The following is a 22914-nucleotide window of genomic DNA, read 5'->3' on the forward strand; positions in this document are numbered from 1 at the left end:
AACGCAACCCTTTTATATGGTCCAGTGGTGAAACTTGAGGTCATGAGAGTGTGTTCCCAAGTGGTGGGTATGCATTTAATTCTCCATTAGAACTGCTGTTCATGTCTATCATAATACATTTTTAACCTCGTGAATAACTTTTAAAAAAATTTAAGTTACTAATTTTGTTCATCTGGGTTTTCTTCATTGATAATCTAATAAAAAAATTTTATTTTATTACATATCCATTATATAAGAGGGACAGTTCCTAGAGATGAGTGTTATAGCCATCAACAAAACAGATGGAACTTGCTGTGGGGAGGGCAAGGTAAAAACAAAGAAAGCCTCACTGCTGCAGTAGGGTTAGAATAGCATGAGGAGAGATTTATACCGTCATTGGTCATGGAGAAAACCCAGTCGTGGCATACCTCTTACTCTGTTCTCTCGTGTTTACCACTGCAAGGTCCATGGACACTGCATGTGCAGGCACAACACCAAGGGCCTAAACTGTGAACTGTGCATGGACTTCTACCACGACTTACCATGGAGACCGGCTGAAGGTCGAAACAGCAATGCTTGTAAAAGTGAGTCTCAGTCAGAAGGTCATTTTGATTCAGTTCAGACTCCACTATCCATTTCTGATTAGAGATACAACAGGGGTAGTCAACCTTTTTATACCTACTGCCCATTTTTGTATCTCTGTTAGTAGTAAAATTTTCTAACCACCCACTGGTTCCACAGTGATGGTGATTTATAAAGTAGGGAAGTAACTTTACTTTATAAAATTTATAAAGCAGAGTCACAGCAAGTTAAAGCATATAATAATAATTACTTACCAAGTACTTTATGTCGATTTTCGCTAAGTTTGGCAGAATAAATCTTTATAAAACAACTTAATATAGTTAAATCTATCTTTTTATTTATACTTTGGTTGCTCCGCCACCACCCACCATGAAAGCTGGAGCACACACTAGTGGGCAGTAGGGACCAGGTTGACTACCACTGAGATACAATAATAGTACACTATTTTGTAAAAAGAAGCAATGTTACTACCCTTTTCCAGCTTCCCTGATACAGTGGTCAGCAAACTTTTTAGTCAACAGAGCCAAATATCAACAGTACAATGATTGAAATTTCTTTTGAGAGCCAAATTTTTTAAACTTAAACTATATAGGTAGTTACATTCCTTACTGAGGTAGCGCCCACATGTGGTATTTTGTGGGAGAGCCACACTCAAGGGGCCAAAGAGCCGCATGTGGCTCACGAGCCTCAGTTTGCCGACCACTGTAGGACCTAGGGAACCAATATTCACTCAGTTAAATTAACAAATCACTATTTACTGAGCAGCACTTGTGTGTTTTGTAGATTCAGTAGGAAACAAAGACCGGCTGAAGGTTGTCCCTTACGTTGTGCCTGTTTTTAAGGCAAGATGCTCAGCGATATTCTCTGGGAAGAGGTGTCACTTGAAACACCACTGTCCCTCTGACCCCACATGCAGTGATCCCTAAATACTGTGCTCCTTCCAGCAGCGTGTCTGCCTCTACCCCCACTGAGAAGGACAGTTCTAGAAGTTCAGAAAACAGTGAGGGCTGGATTGGTCAAGGTTTTGTTAGTAATACAATTCAACTGGCCCTGGGTGAATAGTTATGATTGTTTAGGTAAAGAGAAAGAAGAAAAAGAAAACAGAGAAGGTGAGAGGGAGTTCAGGTAAGGAGGACAATATCTGGCACAAAGTCCCAGGGACATTCTGGTGACCACCACATACCTTGTGCTGTGAAATAATCTTGAGGTTTAACTCAACCAGTCTAGCTATGGCAGTACTCTGCCAGGCGCCAAGGGTATATCAGCAGATGAGACACATCCCGTTGCCAGGACTTGTGTTACTGGGGGACAGATGGGGCTAGAATGGAAAGTCCTGTGAGAGCTAAGCTGAATTAGGCTTCACTGTGAGAAGATAAGGAGAGTGAGATGCTTAAAGCCAGGGTGGGCCAGGCTGCTGACCGAATAGGCTGTAGAAGGAACAGACTGACTGCGCTAAAGCTGCTCAGTGGCTGTGAAGCCGACCTTCGTTCTCACTAAAGAGCCTGGCTTAGTGTGGTGGGAATAGAGATGAAGGGAATCAGGCCTTACGCCATATTCTAGGCTGGCAGCCCACACAGGCTTTTCTGGGAACATGTCACCTAGAAAATCCTCTAGAGCAGGGGTCTCAAACTCGCGGCCCACTGGCCGCATGCAGCCCGCCCACCAGTTTTGTGCAGCCCGCAGACTGGCCTGCAGACTAATCCACGAAGTTTGATTAGTCTGCGGGCCGCACAAAATTGGTGGGCGGGCCGCATGCAGCCCGCGGGCCACGAGTTTGAGACCCCTGCTCTAGAGGGATATATTCCTAGCCACCCTGGAGGGACCCAGAGGTGTCCTCTGTACAGTGACAAACTTCCTAACAATAAGCTTCTAAGGAGACTTTCTCCAAAGATTTTCAAGTTTTTGTAGCATAATTGTCTTCCAAGGAGGGCAGATTACTGAGTTTATTTCATAAAGTTTACACTTAGAAGGTGTCCAGCATGACACAGCATTTAAATTGATATCACAGTAGGTGTGTTCTTTTCACCATAGGCGCTTTCTTGTTAATTGCCATTTTGCCTGAATTTTGTTCTTAGTTTCCAAAATGAGCTTCCTTCCTCCTAACCCCATGCTCAATGGTGAATAGACTTAAAAGGCTTTCTTGACATTGGTCTTGTCACACAGAGTGTAACTGCAACGAACACTCTAGCTCATGCCACTTTGATATGGCCGTCTACTTGGCCACTGGAAACATCAGCGGAGGTGTGTGTGATGACTGTCAGCACAACACAATGGGACATAGCTGTGAGCAGTGCAAACCGTTTTACTACCAGCACCCGGAGAGAGACTTCCGAGACCCTAACTTCTGTGAACGTAAGTGAGGAAAGGTCATGAGGTGGCACCTACTTGAGGTCACCTTTCAATTTGAATGGTCTGACAGTCACCATCCCCTCTCGGAACCCATCCTGTGGGACTAGACCCAGCCTTCTTTTATCTGCTGTAGGATCCTAGGAGTGGGGTTTACTCTGTAGTCCAGCTTTCTTTAGTCTATCTTGTGATATTTGAAGGATGAAAGGCATGTATATATGTATTTATACAAACACGTTGTGTAACCTGGTGCTTTTCTTTCTTTTTAGACTGTACCTGTGATCCTGCTGGCTCTCAGAATGGGGGAATCTGTGACAGTTACACTGATTTTTCTGCTGGCCTCATTGCTGGTCAGTGTCGGTGTAAATTATATGTGGAAGGAGAACACTGCGATATTTGCAAAGAAGGCTTTTATGGTTTAAGTGCCGAAGATCCATTTGGTTGTAAATGTAAGTACATTTGTTGAAAGTTTGGGAGTTCTCCTATGTGTATAAGTTCTATTCTTCTTTGCAATTCTAAACTCAGACTATTGATTCATATTTCTTTATTTCATTTTGTCTTCAATAAAGCTTGTGCTTGCAATCCTTTGGGAACTATCCCAGGTGGGAATCCTTGTGACTCTGAGAGTGGTTACTGCTACTGTAAGCGTCTGGTGACAGGACAGCACTGTGACCAGTGTCTGGTAGGTAATCCTGATTACATGAGATGGGTGGTTTGTGAACATGACATGTTTTAATAGAGAATCCTTTCCCTATTGTTAATTCTATCATCACCCTTATATGTAAATGTTAAAAGACATGAGTAGATACTGCACAAAAGAGGAATTACTAAGGAATAATTTTGCTATTCACCATCACTGTTAGAATTGTAAAATAAAACCACAGTGATTGTGTATATATAATTTTGGCTAATTCCTTCACCTTCTTGATCACATCCCGTCTTCTCCCTTCCCTCTGGCAGCTGTCCACATACATACAGACGACAAGGTAGCAATAGCCGGAGAGAACGGAGGGATAGAGGTGGAGGAAGGGACAATGTTGGGGGAAATGTGGGTGGAAAGAGATTCTGCATGGGGCAGCAGGGGGCACAATGCAGTGTGTGGAAGGTGTTATATTGAGTGAGACCCTTGAAACTAGGTCAACACAATAAATTAAAAATAAAAATGAGAATAAACCCACAGTGAAATAACATTTTTACAGGCAAAATTAACAAAAGTCTTAAAAAATGAGAGTGCTGACTAGTGAAGACAAAACAAGGGGCTGGTACGGTTATGCTGCTGATGGAAGTGAAAACTGGCTCATCTTTCTCGAACATTTGGGGATGTGTACCGGTAACCTGTAGAAATGCACAGAACCTTTGACACAGTGCTCACATTGCTGGGACTATCCTAATGGAAGAATCAGAAAATTGGACAAAGATGTATTCACCAGAGGACTTGTATTTTTTTAAAATTATTTTTCAATTACAGTTGACATACAATATTATATTAGTATCAGGTGTACAACACATAGTGCTTAGACATTTCTGTACCTAATGAAGTGATCACCCAATAAATCACTGCATCTTTTATTAAACAGCAAAATAACTTAGAAGCAATAGTGGGGTAAAATAGGTAAATTTGGGGGTGTCTATACAGTGTGATATGTGGTTGCCACTGAAAATAACAGTAACATGAGGAAATGCTCATGATGATATAAAAGAACTCAGGATCTGAGTAGTATCTTGATAGGTAGTAAAAAAAATCATCAAAAAACCCAGAAACTGGAATGAAATACATTAAAAAGTTTACTGTACTGATTCTGAGTGGAGTAATTATGAGAGTAATATTTAAAAGTTATTCTTTATCTTTTATAATGTTTTTGTGATTACTTTTATAATTTGGGAGAGGCAGTCTACTGAACCCAAACTGCTTTTATGATCACTAAATATGCATATTGCATATATCCTGATCAATTCTTAAAGTAAATTTCTGGAAGTCTGAGTTAAGTGGTGAGACTGGTTTTATCTGCTCATTAGGAAACCATGTAGATGTTGAGGTTCAAAGAGGTCTTTTCTCCTTTAAAGATTTTGTCCCATTTCTCTTCATTTCCTTCTCCAGTGGTCTCACGACTCAGGATCTCCTTACCACTCTGTTGTGAAAATTGTCCTTGCTTGTTAGGCTATGTTTCCATATAAACAAATCTTTGAAAAACTTTCTTTATGGAGTTTATGACAGATTGAATTTAGGGAAATTTTAAAGACTTGTTAAGTATTTGCCAAACTCTCTTACTGCCAGAGTAATTTTATTGAAGCAAATTGGTGTCTTTGCTTCCTTCTCATGGTGATTAGTGGGTGCAAGCCATTTACAAGGCAAAGAAACGACTGAGAGCTGGCGTTACCATGCAGTTCTGTGCAGCCCTCCCTGATCTGGTGACCTGCAGCTGGGGTTCCTTATTTCAGAATACTGTACTCATTCCTTCTGTAGGCTTCTTTCTTTCATAGTGCAGTGACTGTTAGATGGAACAACCAAAGCACGTCATAACCTGTTTCTTTCTGAGTCTGTTGCGAAATTACAGGAACCCACCTTTAGATGTTTAATCTTTTGTTCTGCAGCCAGAGCACTGGGGCTTAAGCAACGATTTGGATGGATGTCGACCATGCGACTGTGACCTTGGGGGAGCCTTAAACAATAGGTGAGTGGAGCTCGCTTGCTCTCTTGTACTGGGTCTCCCAGGGAAGCCCTTGTTATCCCCAGGAGAGTGACACTGAGTCTCTGGGGGAAATACGCAGAGCATGTTCACCTTTGGTTTGATGCCTGACAGTCACTTTTACCTGTGGTCTCAGTGTTTTCAGAGACTTATTCATTCCAAGAGTCGGCTGTGAAGTCTTCTAGTATGTTTATGTTTCTTGGTTTTTAATAGTGTTGTTCCTTGTTTTAGTGCTTTAACTTTACATATTTTTTAAATTATGGAAACAGTGTGTGCCCATAGTTCTAAAAACTCAGTCCAGACATATCCTGCCTTTTCTCTCCCCAAGTTCTTGTGTCTCTATAGAAATTAATAATAGTGCTCAAAACACCTGTTTAGGATTACAATTTCTTTCTTCTTATTTCTTTTAAAACAATATATTAGGGTTTTTTTTTTTCAAACAGACAAGCACAAAAAAAATAGCTCATGATTTCCCACTTTGCTTTACTGACATTTTGAAAATCAAAGTAATAGATGTATGTACACAATTCTCCAACTTGCTTTTTAATCTAAAGATCTTTTTTTATATCAGTGTGTATTAATCTACCCCTTTTTGTATTCTGTCATGTGAATGTGCCATGATTTATTTCTTTTCAGTCTTTTTCCTTTTTAAAAATATTGCAGTGAATATCCTTGTAGATATATCTTGAATGTTTGTAGATATAGCTATAGATTAGGTTCCCAATGATGAAACTTTGAAGTCAAAGTGGATGTGCATTTTTTATTTTAATAGAGAGAATGTCAGGTTGTTCTGCAGACAAATTATGCTAGTTTATTTTTCTAACAACTGGTTATAAAAGAACCTTTTTCTCTGTTCCCACCAGTAGTTGGTACCATCAAACATTTTATTTTTCACCAATCCAAAAGATGAAAAATAAGTCCCATTTTGACTAGTATAAAGAATGTTTTTATTTTCTTTTTATATTTTTCAACCTCCAAGCCTATTAATGAAAATTATGTATAATAATTTTTAGTTACTTAAATATGTTGGTATTCCTTGAATAGATGAGACATGAAGCTCTACCAGAAATTATCATAATACACATCAAGTTGTTAAATTTCTGGGAGTTTAATTAACCACTTTTGAGTCAAAGAGAGTTCTGGTCCCTGTTGGTTACAGAATCGGATTCAGAAACCTGGGAAAGATAGTGTGAGTGCCGAGAGAACAGGCAGATGTGTGTTTGGTCCCGAGCTTTCCCGGAGAGAACGTGCTGAATTCACTGAACAAGCTTCATGTACTCAAAACTGGTTTCTCTCATAAGATTATCTCATGATCGATGAAACACCGTAGTAGTTTGCTGGGAAGGAACGAGATTTCAGGCAACAAGAACATGTTGTATTTGGCATCTGTTTTGGGGTTTGTCCTATTCCACATTGTGTAGTAAACTCAGAACAGCGTATATGTAGCTCTTGAAACTCCAGTATTGAATGTCAGTTCTTAGAAAACCTTCAGGGGAGGAGCAAGGATAATTTCATAAAAGCTGGAAAGAGAGACAGACTGCTTGTCTCCTTAAGGAATCACTTCTTTGAATTTCCTTGTGACTCCCAAAACACTTGCTGATCCCTTTGGTAACTTATTCCTCAATTCACAGCTGTCATCACACCTAGCATTCTTCTCGAGTAGGTGAAAATGGCATCCATAATTCTCCAAATTATGTCATAAACGCAGACTGTCCTATGTTCTTTTTCCCTAACTTGTTTATATTCCTTGCACCCTTTCCTCTTTTCATCAATTCCACACGTTTCCCATCTCTGAATCCACCCACACACAGCCCCTGTGTGCCCCTCATGTGTCCTGCAAAAATGTATAAAAACTAAAATGTGCTAATGAGAGAGTTTGGGAAGCAAAAGTTTTTAGTGAGGATTTTAAGGCAGGTAATTTGATCTCTAATATGATTGATTAGACACTGTCTTTTGTCATGACTGATGGAAAAAAAAAGAACCTTTCTAGATGCCTCTAATCCTGTGGCTCTACAATGTTCTGTAGTGATCTTTTCCAAAGTTCCCCCCGCGCAGACTTTCTCTAGGAGCCCCGCAGGAGTGGTCAAGGCTCAGGTGTCTGAAGCACCGCTTCCACTTGAGGATGCTCCGTGCAAGGAAACGCTTCCTGAATGGATAGTTTGTTGCAACCACTTATAAATGGCTTCTATCTAATAATATTCCTTTGCCTCACCTTGGACACATAGTAGATGTTGAATAAATATTGATTGGGTTCAAGATTTTGAGAAGCAAAATATTTTTAAAATATAAAAAGCTAAATATGCACTCCTTAGGAAAAACAGTCTCTCTAAATGTGATCCAAAACATTGCTTAGTTACTTTGGACAGAGAGAGAACTAAGTGTAAAAATCATCTGAAGTGGAAAACTTTACATAATGTTTTGTATAATGAGTCAAATGGATTTTTGTAGAACAATAAAAGTTCAGTAATACATGTCTATTATGTTGACAGCTAATCTGAACTTTTGAATATTTTTAAGAAGTTAGACCTAGTTAATGTAAATAATATAACCCAAGCCAGGTTAATGAAGCTTTGTCTACCAGATAACCTGCTTTAGTGAATGAATAAGAGTGGTTGCTAAGTAAACACTACCTGTAAATGTTTTAAAAACATTGAAAATGTAAACATCTTTACATCATCCTTCAAAATTATTTCATCAATTTATTTAGGGCTTTGATATCTGGCTTGAAGACTTCTAACTTCCTAGACTGACGTCCCCAGCCCTCACTTGGTGTTTCAACAACATACTCTTCTGCATCCTTTTCAGCATGAGTTTATTTGGCGCTGTTCTGTCACTGTTTGCATTGGAAATCTCTTTAAACAGGGATTGTCTTTCTTGTTCTTGTTCACAGTGAACTTTGCAGGTGCTCAATAAATCAGGAACGGAAATTTATTATACTTTGAAACAAGAGCAGAAATTAATATGTGTTTTCATAGTGAATTGAGTGGGTATCTAACCCTTTTGTTAATTATAGGTAGCTGAGCACAGCTCCTTCCCATTAGGAAGGTATCCTACTTTGAGGGTGTGGGGCTACTCTGGATAGAATGAATAGTGCTGACTGCTAATCAATGTAGAACCAACTCTTATTTGTAGTCAGAATTTTGGAGGAGAAACCAGTGTTGAACAGGGAGGTCCTTAAAAATGATGCTCCTTAATTTCCCCCCTAACTTCTTAGTAATAGAGAGGAGTTGAAACTGTACAGTGTAGCCTTGGCCGGTTGGGTCAGCAGTAGAGTGTCAGCTCAGTGTGTGGAAGTCCCGGGTTTGATTCCTGGCCAGAGCACACAGGAGAAGCACCCATCTGCTTCTCTACCCTTCCCTCTCTCCTTTCTCTCTGTCTCTCTCTTCCCCTCCCATAGCCAAGGCTCCACTGGAGCAAAGTTGGCCTGGACACTGAGGATGGTTCCATGGCCTTCCCAACAGGTGCTAGAATGGCTCCAGTTGCAGCAGAGCAACGCCCTAGATGGGCAGAGCATCGCCTCCTGGTGGGCATGCTGGGTGGATCCCGGCTGGGCGCATGCGGGAGTCTGTCTCTGCCTCCCTGCTTCTAACTTCGGAAAAATACAAAAAAAAAAAAAGAAAAAAGAAACTGTACAGTGTATGCTCTGCTCATCATCAATTAAATAATATTTTCATCCCAAAACACCAAAGCAATTTTTAAACAAGTTGCTAATTTTTGGATTTATGAAAAGTCTTTGTTTTTAAGAAATAATCTTGGCCTGTACCCAAGGAGAGAAAAATAGGACTTGTATTAGTTTCCTATTGCTGCCATAGTAAACCTGACACAAACATGTTTACATTATTACAGTTCTGTGTGCCAGACACTGTCTGGACTAAAATCAGATCAGCAGGCTGGGTTTATATCTTAAGGCTCTAGGGGAAAATCTGTTTTCTGCCGATTCAAGCTGTTGGCAGGCTCAGTTCCTTTCAGTTGACAGATGAGGCTCCATGTCCCAGCTGCTCTCAGTGAGGGGCTCTTCCCAGCTTCCAGTGGCTGCCCACATCCCTTGACTCATGGCCTGCTTCTTTTGTCTTCAAAGCCAACAACTGTGTGTTAAGTTCTTCTCATGTCACATCTTTTACCCACATCTTCTTCCACTTTCAAGAACTCTTGTGATTAGATTGGGCCCCTTTGGATAATCTCCCACCTCCAGTCCAAAACCCTAATCCCATCAGCAAAACCCACAGATGAGGCCATAGGCATCTTTGAAGTCATTATTCTGCTTCCCACAGGGCCTGACTCATTTGGTTTTACCTTAAATCATTACTCTACCTTATTGATCTAATGAATTAAATTTGTATCTAGTACAGGAAAATTTCTGAAGGTAACATAAACTTGTAAAATGTACCATTTCTAACCAATATGATTTTTACTTGAACATAGGAAAGAATAATTACATGTAATAAATCTTTTATCTCACTATGGAGGAGGTAGCATTTGAGCTTAGCTTTTAAAAAATGTGTGAGGGCCCTGGCCGATTGGCTCAGTGGATAGAGCATCAGCCTAGAATGTGGATGTCCCAGGGTCATGTCAGTGCACACATGACAAGCAACCATCGACTTCTCTTCCTCTCCCTCTCCCCCTTCTCTCTCTCTTCTCTTCCTGCAGCCAGTGGCTCGATTGGCTCGAGTGTAGGCCCCAGGTGCTGAGGATAACTCGGTTGGTCTCAGACACTGAAGATAGTTCGGCTGATTTGAGTATCAGCACCAGATGAGGGTTGCTGGGTGGATCCCATTTGGGGTGCATGCGGGAGTCTGTCTCTCTATCTACACTCCTCTCACTTAAAAAAATGCATGAGATTTGAGATGTGTGACAAGTCTGCAGGAGGGCTTCTAGCTGAGAAGAAGACGACTGCTGAGCGTAGAGATGGGGATGGGTGTGGCAAGGTCAAGCTCTGGTCTGATCCTGATCTGGTCTGATCTTGCCCATCTCCATTCACATTCTTCCATTACCCATCTTTGCTGCTATCATTCTTGTCCTCTCTCTGTTTGTCAAGATCCTCTGTGACCTTAAGAGCCACCTCTTTCATGATGCTGTCCTTAATCAGATGAACAGTGTGTTCCTCTAAACCCATAGGACTTTGCTTGTAGCTCTACATAGGTATTCACAGCATTTTGATTTCTTTTTCTTTTTTTTTTTTTTACAGAGACAGAGAGTGAGTCAGAGAGAGGGATAGACAGGGACAGACAGACAGGAATGGAGAGAGATGAGAAGTATCAATCATCAGTTTTTCGTTGCACATTGCGACACCTTAGTTGTTCATTGATTGCTTTCTCATGTGCCTTGACCACGGGCCTTCAGCAGACCAAGTAACTCCTTGCTGGAGCCAGCGACCTTGGGTCCAAGCTGGTGAACTTTTGCTCAAACCAGATGAGCCAGCGCTCAAGCTGGCGACCTCGAGTCTCGAACCTGAGTCCTCTGCATCCCAGTCCGATGTTCTATCCACTGCGCCACCACCTGGTCAGGCTATTTTGATTTCTTGTATTCATCAATTGTTTTACTGTCTTATCTCCCAGATTAGATCATAAATTCTTTAGGGCAAGGACTATTTTCCCCTCATTTTTTTTTCTCCATATCATTTAGCCAGAAATAAATGGACTTTGCAAAGGAAGTAAGGATTGAGTCAGAAGTAAGTCGACAACGGATCAAAATGTGAGAGTATGAACACCAGGAAGCACTGCTTCCAGAGCCAGTATTTGCTCAGTAAATATTTGTGGAGGAGTATGAGGAGTGTGGCTGATTTGAAAGCAGAGGGCAGGCACCAGAAAAAGCTCATGGGTTACAGAGATTGCAGAAACCAGGCAGGGGCATCGTGACGTGACTAGGAAGATCAGTGGAAACGCTGTGGACTTTTGTGAAATGATGAAGGCAGTGCTGTGGGAAGATTGCTTTGGCAGTGAGGGCAGGATGGATCGGGCAGGGGGAGCGAAGAGCTTAATTGGTCTGTTTGGAAGGTTGCTGGAGTAGCAGGTCTAGATAGTGGCAGTGACAATGAGCAGAAACTAGGCTGAGAAACATCTTGAAATAAAACTTGAATATTGAGGATAAAGGAAAGGGAAGTTTATGTCTCATCTATAACATCAGAAGCATTTTAAATCTGCAGACAGAAATAGCAGAGCTGATAAGAAGTCAGTGTGAGAGGTAGTAGGGACAAGATGAATTAGAGATGACAGCTGGGCACATCCTGTTCGTGGACATGTACAACCACAGTGAGCGCTGAGAGCTGTGCATGTGGGGACATCTGCACGGGGCTGGTACGGCCACAGGAACGAGTTCACAGAAGGAACCATGCCTAGCCATGACAGCAGTTCAGCTCTGTGGACTCGAAGAGCAATGATCGGCAGGGCTAATGTTTAGGCACTCCCTTCACCTGACCAGCTCTTCTGAGCTGTTTCTTTGGTAGACTAGGCTGCAGGTGGGAGGCCACACCAGGGGTCTGTCGTTGTCCTTTTCCTTGGCATTATCTGCTCATTCTGTAGTGATGGCATGTGAAGAATTAAGTTGTTCCTGATTGACATGAAGGAATCCAGAGCGTGGTTTCCAGGTTCTTCCTCGGTTGGTTCAGTGGTGGCAGTGCCTTCCCCAGGAGAGAACACGGGAGGGATGAAATCTGCTGTTAGCCTCTGGGCTGGCTCAGTTAGAATTGTCCTTCTAGGAATTGGATATTTGGGTTGAAGGCCCAGGACAGGGGTTGCAGTTGAAAATAAGGCAAACAACCTAAGCAAAAAAAAAAAAGTCAAAACAAGAACATTTGTTACACCTGCAGAAAAGCCCAACATGGTGTGGGTAGAGCGTCGTCGTGAAGACAGGACAAGGGAGATAAAGTGAAGGACCAGGTCATGTAGAGCTTTCAACTGTAGAGTCTGGGATTGATTCACAGGCAATAATTTTTCCAAGCTGTTATTTTCCAAAGGAAATAAGAAAACCCTACCTGACTATTTCACCCCATTTAATGTTTAATGGCAATGTGCCACTGCCTCCTTTCTGAATGGCGAGCACCACTGACTGGCCTCTGCTCCCTTCCAGCTGCTCCGCGGGGTCAGGCCAGTGCACATGTCGACCTCACATGATCGGACGTCAGTGCAATGAGGTGGAATCCGGCTACTATTTTACTACCTTGGATCACTACCTCTATGAAGCCGAAGAAGCCAACTTTGGGCCTGTAAGTCGCGGGTGCTTGGCAGGATGGGGAAGCAGTGTTTGGGGAATAATGGCATATACACATTGTGTAAACAGACCATTTAAGAAGTATTTTCTCAGTGAGCCCAAAGTAAGGATCAGGACCACACCAACTTGAGAATAGTCACATTTTTAAAGCTAAATAAGTCTATACCTCACAGAGATTCTGGGCCATTCTGTAATAATGCTTTTGGTATTTGGGGGTTATTTTTGTGGTTTTTCCTCCCGTTCTTCTCTCCACTTATTCTGCAGAGTTATTGTGGATCTGCTACAGTAAATACTCAGAGAGGATATTGTTTCCATTGTCTGCTGTGTAATAAGCCATTCAGAATTTAGTGGCTTAACTATACATCTGGCACGGCGGCTTGGGCGCTGCAGCAGCTGGTGGCAGGCTGGGCATCTTTCTCTGCGCGGCCTCCAAGCAGCTGTATTGAGCTTCCTCCCTGTGCAGTGGTTCAGGATGGTGAGACTTCTTGCACGGCGTCTCATTTCCAAGGAGGCAGAAACACAAACTGTCAGGTCTCTTAAAGCCTGGCTCCAAAGTCCCAGAATGTCATTTTTGGTCAGGTCATAAGGCCAGACCAGATGAAGGGTAAGCAGGGCCCACTTCCTAATGGAGGCAGCCGCACCCACATGCGTACCGGCAGTGAGGGGCTGCACCTGTGGAGGTGACTAGTCACAGGTATCTGGTAACCCTGGGAAGACACTCACAGGCTTGCTTGAGTTAAGCAGCTTAAATTGGTCAATTCTCAGTAACACTCATCAGTAGTGAACATTCGTGATTGCATCAAGTTTTTTCACTTGTGCTTGGAGCCTGAAACAGATGCCAATGAAAAAGACAGATATAATTCCATTAAATTGGACTAACCTTGTAGAAAACTTGGGAAATACCTTGTCCTCCTAAGCTTGCTTATGACCGTGTTTGGGATGTTCTCTTTCCGCCCACTCATCCCCCTGGTTCTATCACAGAAGAGCTGTCCTTGGCCTTTGAGTACCATCTCCAATGTCCCAAGACTACCTCGACCACAAAACTAAAAAGAAACTGATTTGCTGTTTATATGTTAAAAACATTTTACAGTCTACTGGGAAAATGTAACTGCAAAAAATAGGTATAATGGCCCTGGCCAGTTGGCTCAGTGGTAGAGCGTTGGCCTGGCGTTCAGGTGTCCCGGGTTTGATTCCCGGCCAGGGCACACAGGAAAAGCGCCCATCTGCTTCTCCACCCCTCCCCCTCTCCTTCCTCTCTGTCTCTCTCTTCCCCTCCTGCAGCCAAGGCTCCATTGGAACAAAGTTGGCACAGGTGCTGAGGATGGCTCTGTGGCCTCTGCCTCAGGCGCTAGAATGGCACTGATTGCGGCAGAGCAATGGCCTAGATGGGCAGAGCATTGCCCCCTGGTGGGCATGCCGGGTGGATCCCGGTCAGGTGCATGCGGGAGTCTGACTGACTCCCCGTTTCCAGCTTCAGGAAAATACAAAAAAAAAAAAAAAAATAGGTATAACATATACAGTTTGGGGCCTTTGGGTGACTTCAGATTTCTTTGACAGTTATGTTTTTACTGAGCTGCATTTGCAGTAAAGCATAAGGACTGTCTCCTGTCCTCAGGGGGTCACCACAGTGGAGCGGCAATACGTGCAGGACCGGGTTCCTTCCTGGACTGGAGCGGGCTTCGTCCGAGTGCCCGAAGGGGCTTATTTGGAGTTTTTCATCGACAACATACCCTACTCCATGGAGTATGACATCCTAATTCGCTACGAGCCACAGGTAAAGCCTCAATGATTTATTGGAGATGGGAAAGATACCATCTGAGAAATCTTTCTCCTAAAGGACACTAGATATTTTGTGAAATTGGAGGTTGCCCTGGAATAGAGGAACTTCTCTCTTGAGTTTGTAGCCTCCATGGAAGTGAAAATGTACATTTTTCTTGAATTCAACTCAACTTCAGGAACATTTAGTAATCTCTTACTAGGCACATAATCTTGCTGAGAACTGAGGTGTTGATGACAATGTACCAGGCCCTCTCCTCACCCTTAAGGCTGCCCTGCCCAGGGACAGATGTGCCCCTGTCTGTAGTCAGTGGCTCAGGGTGAAAAGTATAAGAGCAGAAATACAGACACTGCAGGAAGATGAAAACATCATAGAGTCAAACAAGGCCAGGCCTTAAATGTAGATGAAATGTTGACACAAGGAGGTTGGGAATAGCATGAGGATAAGAGAGTGTTCTGAGAGCCGTTCCACATAGGTAGGTAAGGGACATGGTTAGACACGCTGCTGTGAAGACACGGGCTCTATAGTAAGAGGAAGCTGTTGAAGGGTTTTGAGCAGCATGTTGTCATTATCTGAGCTATGTTTTCAGATGGGTGGGAAGGGACATTGGGAGACACAGGGAGAGCAGTTAGGATGCTATTTCAGTGTCCAGGTGAGACAGGGTCAGGGCCGTAACTGGGACAGCAGCAGAGGAAATGGTAAAGAGGGAAGAGACGCACAAGCGAGTGTTTTCCATTTAAACTTGGCAAGTGGTGAATTGGGAGAGGTCTTTATAAACAGGTAGCAGTGGGCCAGTACAGACACTCTTGTTGACTGATTGTTCTAATTCTAGCTGCCTGACCACTGGGAAAAAGCCGTCATCACGGTGCAAAGACCTGGGAAGATTCCAACCAGCAGCCGATGTGGTAACACAGTTCCTGATGATGACAACCAGATAGTATCTTTGTCACCTGGCTCGAGGTCAGTGTGACAGTGGTTTGTAGCTCAGTAAAACTAATATGCAAATACCTTTTTTTTTCTTTTTGTAACTTGCCTTGTGAGTTGTACAGTTACCATTTCAGAGCCAAAGCCAAACACTGTTGACTTTCGACTTTCTCCCTTTGGAATGAGCTGTGTCGTACTTTGATTGATTGATTGGATACTTAAAGGATGACTTTCATTGCTGTTCTCTTTTGATGTGGAGTAGGTATGTTGTCCTTCCACGCCCTGTGTGCTTTGAGAAGGGTGTGAACTACACAGTCAGGTTGGAGCTGCCCCAGTACACCTCCTCCGACAGCGGCGTGGAGAGTCCCTACACGCTTATTGATTCGGTGAGCGCAAGGCCATTTGCAGCATGTACGGGAAAGGCAGGGCAGAGGTGTTCGCCTGCTCCCTCAGTCTGGTGGAGGGACAGTGCTAAGAAACTGGGTGGAGTCTGTCTTTCTTTTTTCTTTTTCTTTTTTTTTTCTTTTTTTGCCTCCAAGGGCTGCTTTACTTATTTATTTTAACAAAACTCCATCCTCTGGAAAAGACTTACTCAGAGTGACTCTGAAAGTATTATTAATTGTCTTAAAAATGACACTTCAAAAGCCATCAAACTATGTAAAGTTTCTCTAAACTTTTTCTGGCAAGAGTATTTTAAGAATGGGGGGTTTATTGAATGAGACTAATTTTTTTTCAAGAATCAAAGAAGCATTTGGAGTTTTTGTGTTTAACTTGCTTTAATTGATGACATGAACCCACTTCAATGGCTGTTTCTCCACAGCTTGTCCTCATGCCATTCTGTAAGTCCCTGGACATTTTCACCATGGGAGGCTCAGGAGATGGGTCCGTCACCAACAATGCCTGGGAGACCTTTCAGAGGTACCGATGTCTGGAGAACAGCAGGAGCGTTGTGAAAACGCCAATGACCGACGTTTGCAGAAACATAATCTTCAGCATCTCTGCCCTCTTACACCAGACAGCCTTGGGTGGGTATTCCTGCTGCTGCCGCCCCTTCCTTCCCAAGAGCCCAGTGTGCACTTGGTGTCACCACGCATGTGGAAGGGAGGCCCTGGAGCTCAGAGAAAATAGTGCCTCAGCAAGAGTTTGTCTTTATTATTCTTATTTTTTTTTAGACATAGTTTGTCCTTTCTTTTAAAAGAATATTTCAGTGACAGAGCACCATTGCAGATGCAGTCAGTATCCAAGAAAGACACAGCAGGTGACGAGGGGAGTACCTGAGGAGGCAGCGTTCTGTTCCCATAGCGGGGTGGGCGACTGGGATGGAATCAGAGGCACAGCACATAGTGAATGAAATCTGCTTTTCTCTTTGGAAGGTCAGACCAACCCCCAGAGGCCACTGGGCATTTGTCGTAAGGTCCTGTGATATTTAAGCTTTGAAGGCAAGGGGAGAAAACCTTAATGGCCTTCCTCCTAGAAAGGAGGTAGCTGCTTGTATCTGCCAGCTGTGCGCTGCTGCCTCCCTCCTGCTCATCACGGAGATGAGACTGTTTCAGTGGGAATCCCGAACAAGCCTGCAGAGCCCAAGGGCAGGGACGAACCAGTGTGGAGCCGGGTGTGACAAGCTGCCCTGTGTCACAGGGTCGGTCCTCTTTCCCCTGCAGCTTGTGAGTGCAACCCCCAGGGCTCGTTGAGCTCCGTGTGTGACCCCAACGGAGGCCAGTGCCAGTGCCGGCCGAATGTGGTTGGAAGAGCCTGTGACAGGTGTGCTCCTGGAACCTTTGGCTTCGGCCCCAGTGGATGCAAAGGTGAGTGAGTCAGTATTGTCATGTACTCGTTCAGGCTGTCTGAAAAATACTGGGGTGTTTCCTTCTGGAGGTTGGTCACGGGAGCCCGGGAGAATGCCGACTAGGCACAGGGTGCTTATAGAGGGAGGTGTTTGCACTTCGTGCATTTCTCAAGGTGGTTCCCCGGTTGCCTGTCCCTTCAGCTTGTGAGTGCCATCCGCGAGGATCCATCAATGCTTTCTGCGACCCTGTCACTGGCCAGTGCCACTGCTTCCAGGGCGTGTACGCTCGGCAGTGTGACCGGTGCCTACCCGGGTACTGGGGCTTTTCGAGTTGCCAGCCCTGCCAGTGCAATGGCCACGCCGATGACTGTGACTCAGTGACAGGGGAGTGCTTGAGCTGCCAGGACTATACCACAGGTCACAACTGTGAAAGGTACGTGGATGCAAGCCTATTGAAAGTAGGAAGAATGAGATCATTTTGACTGAGCAAACAGCATCCTAGAGAAACCATAGGGTGGATCTCTACCAGGCTTCCGGTGACTGGTCCCTTCTGACCACTTCAGTATTTTCTAGGAACTCATTCATTCATCGGATCCATATTTAGTTTATACCTTCCACGTGCCAGGCCTTGTGCCGGGTCGGGGGACATGTCAGAGAACAAACCCAACGTGAGTCTGCCCTCTGGGAGAGTCACCAAGAGGCTGCTCAAACCTGTGCAGAGGTCATCTCTGTGTCTCAGCAGCTGCTGGCCTACGATAAGAACTGTGAAACATTCATGCCTCGTTTCAGTCAGAGTAAAAAACCAATCCAAATTGAATTAGTTATTTTAAATAACATTGTTTTTGAAACAGTTTATATAACTACAGTTTCCAGGAGACAACAAAAAATGTGCAAAAGTAGATCTGTTCCCCAGGTAGCAAATGTGAGGTGGATAATTACTATGGATGCTAGGCACTGCTCTGGATGTACTAACAGTAAGACGTAGAATGTGCTTCTAATAACATTACAGCCCTCTCAGTCGATAAGAACTCGTTTATATGAGGAAGTGACATGCTGCTTACACTCTTTATCACTAATTAAGAAAGGCAGACATGCTATGAGGACCTGCTGTTTTTGGAGTACTAGGCTCCACCTTACATGTCAATAAACTTTATCTTTTAATATCCATCTGCTTTATACAGAATTGTTGCTTTAAAATTTTCAGCAAGTTGCTCAGTCAGTGCAAACATTACTTATCGGATGAAGGAGAAATTGTGAGTCACAATGAGTATGTGATTAACCACGGCATGAAGACATGCAGGGAGGCAAACATGTGGCCCTAGCTCTGTGCTGGAGGGGTTCAGGAACTTAGAGGTTCCAGCGGTTAGTCCTTTGAGCAAAAATTATTCCTTCCAACCACAGAACTGTGTTTTAAAAGGCTATAAGGAAACAGTTCTATAGGGTTGGAAGGAAGAAATTAGTATGTTGGTGTCATCTTCTGTTTTCATATTAAGTTTTCTATTGTTCTCCAATGGGAAATGGAAAGTAAGTCAGAGAAAAAGAGACAGATGAGAAAATCAGATTAAAAAGGGAACACAGGAAACAAAGGAGGTTGTCCACATGTGACTTGAAGTCAACACTGTGCAAGGTCTTTGCAAGAACATCTGTGGGAATGGCCTGGCTGGTCTTGGTTTTTACTTGTAAAGCATTTTGATTTCTTGCAGAATGAGAGAGGGTGTGGGATGAGAAAGACATTTAACCCTAGTTTGGCTGACAAAACTTTATTGAAATATTTGGGATTCTGCTGTCTAGTCTGAACCAATTTCTCATCATTCTTTTCCTCTTTCCAAGATATCAATCCAGTGAATTTATAAAGAAGCTGTAGGCTCAGATTATTCCTGAAGTTGGGAGCAGAGGGAGAGGCAGGAAATGAACACTCAATTTCTGTCATGATGTACTTGGATTTATTTCACCTACAACACTTTCTCAAAAACTATTGTATGAAGTTGCTCTCTCACCACCAATTCCCCCAGCACATGATTGATTTCCTCTGAACAGCTTTCCCTCCTATGGCTCCATCCTTTCCCATGCTGATTTAAAAAATAGTACCTTTGCCTCAAAAAGAAAAATAAACAAACATGTAAAACTAACTGAATTAGAAATCCTTAGACTTGGGTCCCAGGCCCATTCTGCTTCTGACTTGCTTTATTACTGTGAGTGTGCTATGTCATTTCTCCACGTATCCAACTTTCTGTTACTAGAATGACTAGGTTGGATTTGATGATCTTCAAATTCCTTTAAGCTCTTATGTTATAGGAAGTATAAAGGTAGCCTAAGTTCTGTTCATGTTGAGAAGCAGCAGGACATAGTCAAAGAATTCCTTGCTAAAAATCAGGAGGCTAGATTCAAACCCTAGCTCATTACTAACGAGTCACGTAAACCTTGCAAATCACTTAATTTCTTTGGGTTCCTTATCTGTGAGGAGAGGAGAACCTGTTGGGTTTGGGCGTTGATAGATAACATCCTCATCCTTGCCCAAGTTTGAAACCACCTGAGACAGACACAAGAGGCAAGTACTAGGGGAGCATCCTCACCAGCTCTATTTCTGATCAAGGCAGGATTGCATTACATGCACCACCTTGGGCTTGCTAACATGTCACCCTCTCAGGCAGAGGCAGAGACAGACAACCACAAGCTCCCCCAGCCCCTCCCAGACTTCTTAATGCAAGGAGGGAGCTGACCAGAATGCTCAGGACAGGCAGGCAGCTGGTAGGACAGTAGGGTACTCATGGGGCAATACACGTCTTCCTCCAGGAAAGAGTGAGGGAGAGTCCGGTGATGCCAGGGGTGTCACCCTAATGAAGCAGCCCTGCAAATGGGATACCCACAGCGGCAGCATTGGCATTATCTGGGACCACCTAACTCAATCGGGAGAAGTCCAGCAAGCTGAATTGAAACAAGCCCTTTCAGGGGATTCTGATAAGAGCTAACAGTGGAGAACCACTGCTCCAGCCAGGAGTGCTCCGTGTGAATATACGAGGAACGGGAAGTTCCTAAGACTTTCTTCTTGTAGCAGCTTTTTTGCTAGTTGGGTTCATGGCCCTCTCTCTTTTGTGACTGATGTAGGTGCATGGCTGGTTACTATGGTGATCCCATCATTGGGTCAGGAGATCACTGCCGCCCTTGTCCTTGTCCAGATGGTCCCAACAGCGGACGCCAGTTTGCCAACAGCTGCTATCAAGATCCTGTTACTTTACAGCTTGCGTGCGTCTGTAACCCTGGGTACATTGGTAAGAAATGTTGAGACTCTTGAAGAAAAAGAGGTGTCTTTATGAGTTAGTTGTTAATGAATAAAATAAATGAAGAGTGAGCCAGTTTAGTTTAGTTTTTACTATCCTTAATTGAAAGTGAAGGGAATCTAAAAAGATGCTCTTTTTTTCATTGGCAGCAAAGGTAGAGTCAGTCCTTGAGTTTCCATGACAATAATGTTACAGTACCAAGCAAGAGAGCAAGCTCATCTGAATCCATAAACGACTCCCTGTGAACACTTAATAAACAGGAGAAATTTTAATTTACATTTGACTTGTCCATTCCCTTATCCAGCTCCTAGCAGAAGAGTCTCAAAGTAGTGAAGTGGCCAGTGGACAGAAGTGAAAAGAATGTCATGTAGAGGTCCCCAGACAGCTGAATTGGTCAACACCAGACACATTCTTTTTGGTTCCATTTACAGTATCTGTCAGCACCCAACGAGTGTAGTGCATTGAGAAAATGGACTCCCTCTTACGTCATGCTTGATGCACTCTTTCAGATATAGTTAGTTATGTTAGCTATACCTCAGGAAGCATTTGCCTGTGCTCTCAGGATTTCTTAGGGAATTTGGTCATCATGAAGGACCCCGTTTTCTAGGTTGCTCAGGCGAGAGCAGTGATTTTCCAGTTAACAGAATCCTTGGGTTAGGACTTAAGACACTCAGCTGAGCTTTTCCCTGTGTGCGCGTTAATTTAGCTCCTAATCTGTTCCATCCCCATGTGATGAGAAGCTCGAGCCCCATGTGCGGGGGCTGCCACAGCCGTCCAGGCCCACTGTGGCCCCTGAGCCAGGCTGCAGCCGAGTCACCAATGCATCATACTCTTTCCCCTCACAACTAGGAGCCTTGCTGTTCCCCTGAAGTTGTGGTCACTGGGCTCGGTAACTAGCAGGGTGGGGAGCAGGGCCGGGTTGACCCTCGGCAACAATGTGGCTGCACCGGACCTCTCTGTCAGCAAGCTAAAGGCATTGTGCTTGGTGTTTGGACAACAGGCTCCAGATGTGAAGACTGTGCCGCGGGCTTCTTTGGCAATCCCTCTGATGTTGGGGGGACATGTCAGCCTTGCCATTGTCACCACAACATTGACACAACAGACCCAGAAGCCTGCGACAAGGGGACCGGGCAGTGCCTCAAGTGCCTGTACCACACGGAAGGGGAGTACTGCCAGCTCTGCCGCATCGGCTACTACGGGGACGCCCTCCGGCAGGACTGTCGGAGTAAGATGCTTGCTTTGCCCACTGTGCTCATTACAGTGGTTTCCACTCTCTTCATCATCAAGGGATTTCTTTCTTCTGGTATTTGTTTCCTTTGGGAATACACTTGTCACTTGTTCAGAGAGGTAAAATTTCACTTCCGACAAAAGAAAGATGAGATTAGCCTTTTTTATATTCTTTATATCCTCATTTTCTCTCCGGACTGAAGTCTCCAAGCATGACTCAGTATCTGAGAGAGACAATCTAAAAAAAAAAGCTAGCCTGACCAGTGGTGGCGCAGTGAACAAAGCATCGACCTGGGGCACTGAGGTCCCAGATTCAAAACCCCGAAGTCGCTGGCTTGAGTGTAGGCTCATCCGACTTGAGCTCATACTCACCAGCCAGAGCATACGGTCACTGGTTTGAGCATGGGATCATAAATATCATCCCATTGGGTCTGGCTTGAGCAAGGGGTCACTGACTCAGCCAGAGCCCCCTGGTCAAGACACATATGAGAAAGCATGCTTCTCATTTCTCTCCCTGCCTGCCTGCCTGCCTGCCTGGCTGTCTGTTATCTGTCTGTCTACACCTCTCTCTCACTCTCACTAAAAAAATATGCAGCTGTCACTGTGATAGACGCCATCCAGTAAAGTATGAAGTATACTGATTTTATATAAGTACTGCCCAGGAAACTGCTGATTGGCTGGGACTTTTGGATCCTAGATGCCTGCACTGCTCCACACCTTCTCTTGTTATTGATGGAGAGAGCCTTCTAGTTTAAGGAAAAGAAAGACCCACCTTTAAAGTTTGTCGTTCAGAATCCTTCTCTTATGAAGAGATCTGGGAGCATTTCCCCTGCTGCCCAGCCCCGGCCTGTCCTTGTTTATACAAACATGTGTGGAATGCTGTGGACCAGCAGGACCGGATTCCTGCAGGCCCTACTAGCTTAAAGGGCTTCTGCCTGCTCTGCCTCACTCATCCATTACTGCTACACCCAGCCAAGAGTTTCAAATCATTAAATACCTCAATTCCTGCGGCATGTATTTTTATTATTTCCAGTTAAATCCTTAGTTTTAAAATGATTCACCAGCAGCTTATTAAATCTGTATGTTTGGAAAATTCTGCTAGACAGAATGTGCCATTGTATA

At 43.8% G+C, this 22914-nt stretch overlaps 1 protein-coding gene across 2 annotated transcripts in view; it reads left to right on the forward strand.

Annotated features, from left to right (window-relative positions):
• LAMB1 (laminin subunit beta 1) overlaps positions 1 to 22914 on the forward strand; it is an 83777-nt gene that overhangs the window by 19888 nt on the left and 40975 nt on the right. For both annotated transcript variants that reach the window (XM_066272184.1, XM_066272185.1), the window contains 14 exons: positions 443 to 563; positions 2725 to 2913; positions 3177 to 3356; positions 3477 to 3589; positions 5500 to 5579; positions 12660 to 12795; positions 14416 to 14574; positions 15410 to 15537; positions 15764 to 15887; positions 16322 to 16526; positions 17163 to 17306; positions 17489 to 17720; positions 20393 to 20556; positions 21566 to 21790. In XM_066272184.1, the coding sequence (XP_066128281.1) occupies positions 443 to 563; positions 2725 to 2913; positions 3177 to 3356; positions 3477 to 3589; positions 5500 to 5579; positions 12660 to 12795; positions 14416 to 14574; positions 15410 to 15537; positions 15764 to 15887; positions 16322 to 16526; positions 17163 to 17306; positions 17489 to 17720; positions 20393 to 20556; positions 21566 to 21790 (2200 nt within the window). The remainder of the gene's footprint in view (positions 1 to 442; positions 564 to 2724; positions 2914 to 3176; positions 3357 to 3476; positions 3590 to 5499; positions 5580 to 12659; positions 12796 to 14415; positions 14575 to 15409; positions 15538 to 15763; positions 15888 to 16321; positions 16527 to 17162; positions 17307 to 17488; positions 17721 to 20392; positions 20557 to 21565; positions 21791 to 22914) is intronic.

This window comes from Saccopteryx bilineata, chromosome 4 (genome assembly GCF_036850765.1).
Source record: "Saccopteryx bilineata isolate mSacBil1 chromosome 4, mSacBil1_pri_phased_curated, whole genome shotgun sequence".
In the NCBI taxonomy this organism is placed as follows: domain Eukaryota; kingdom Metazoa; phylum Chordata; class Mammalia; order Chiroptera; family Emballonuridae; genus Saccopteryx; species Saccopteryx bilineata.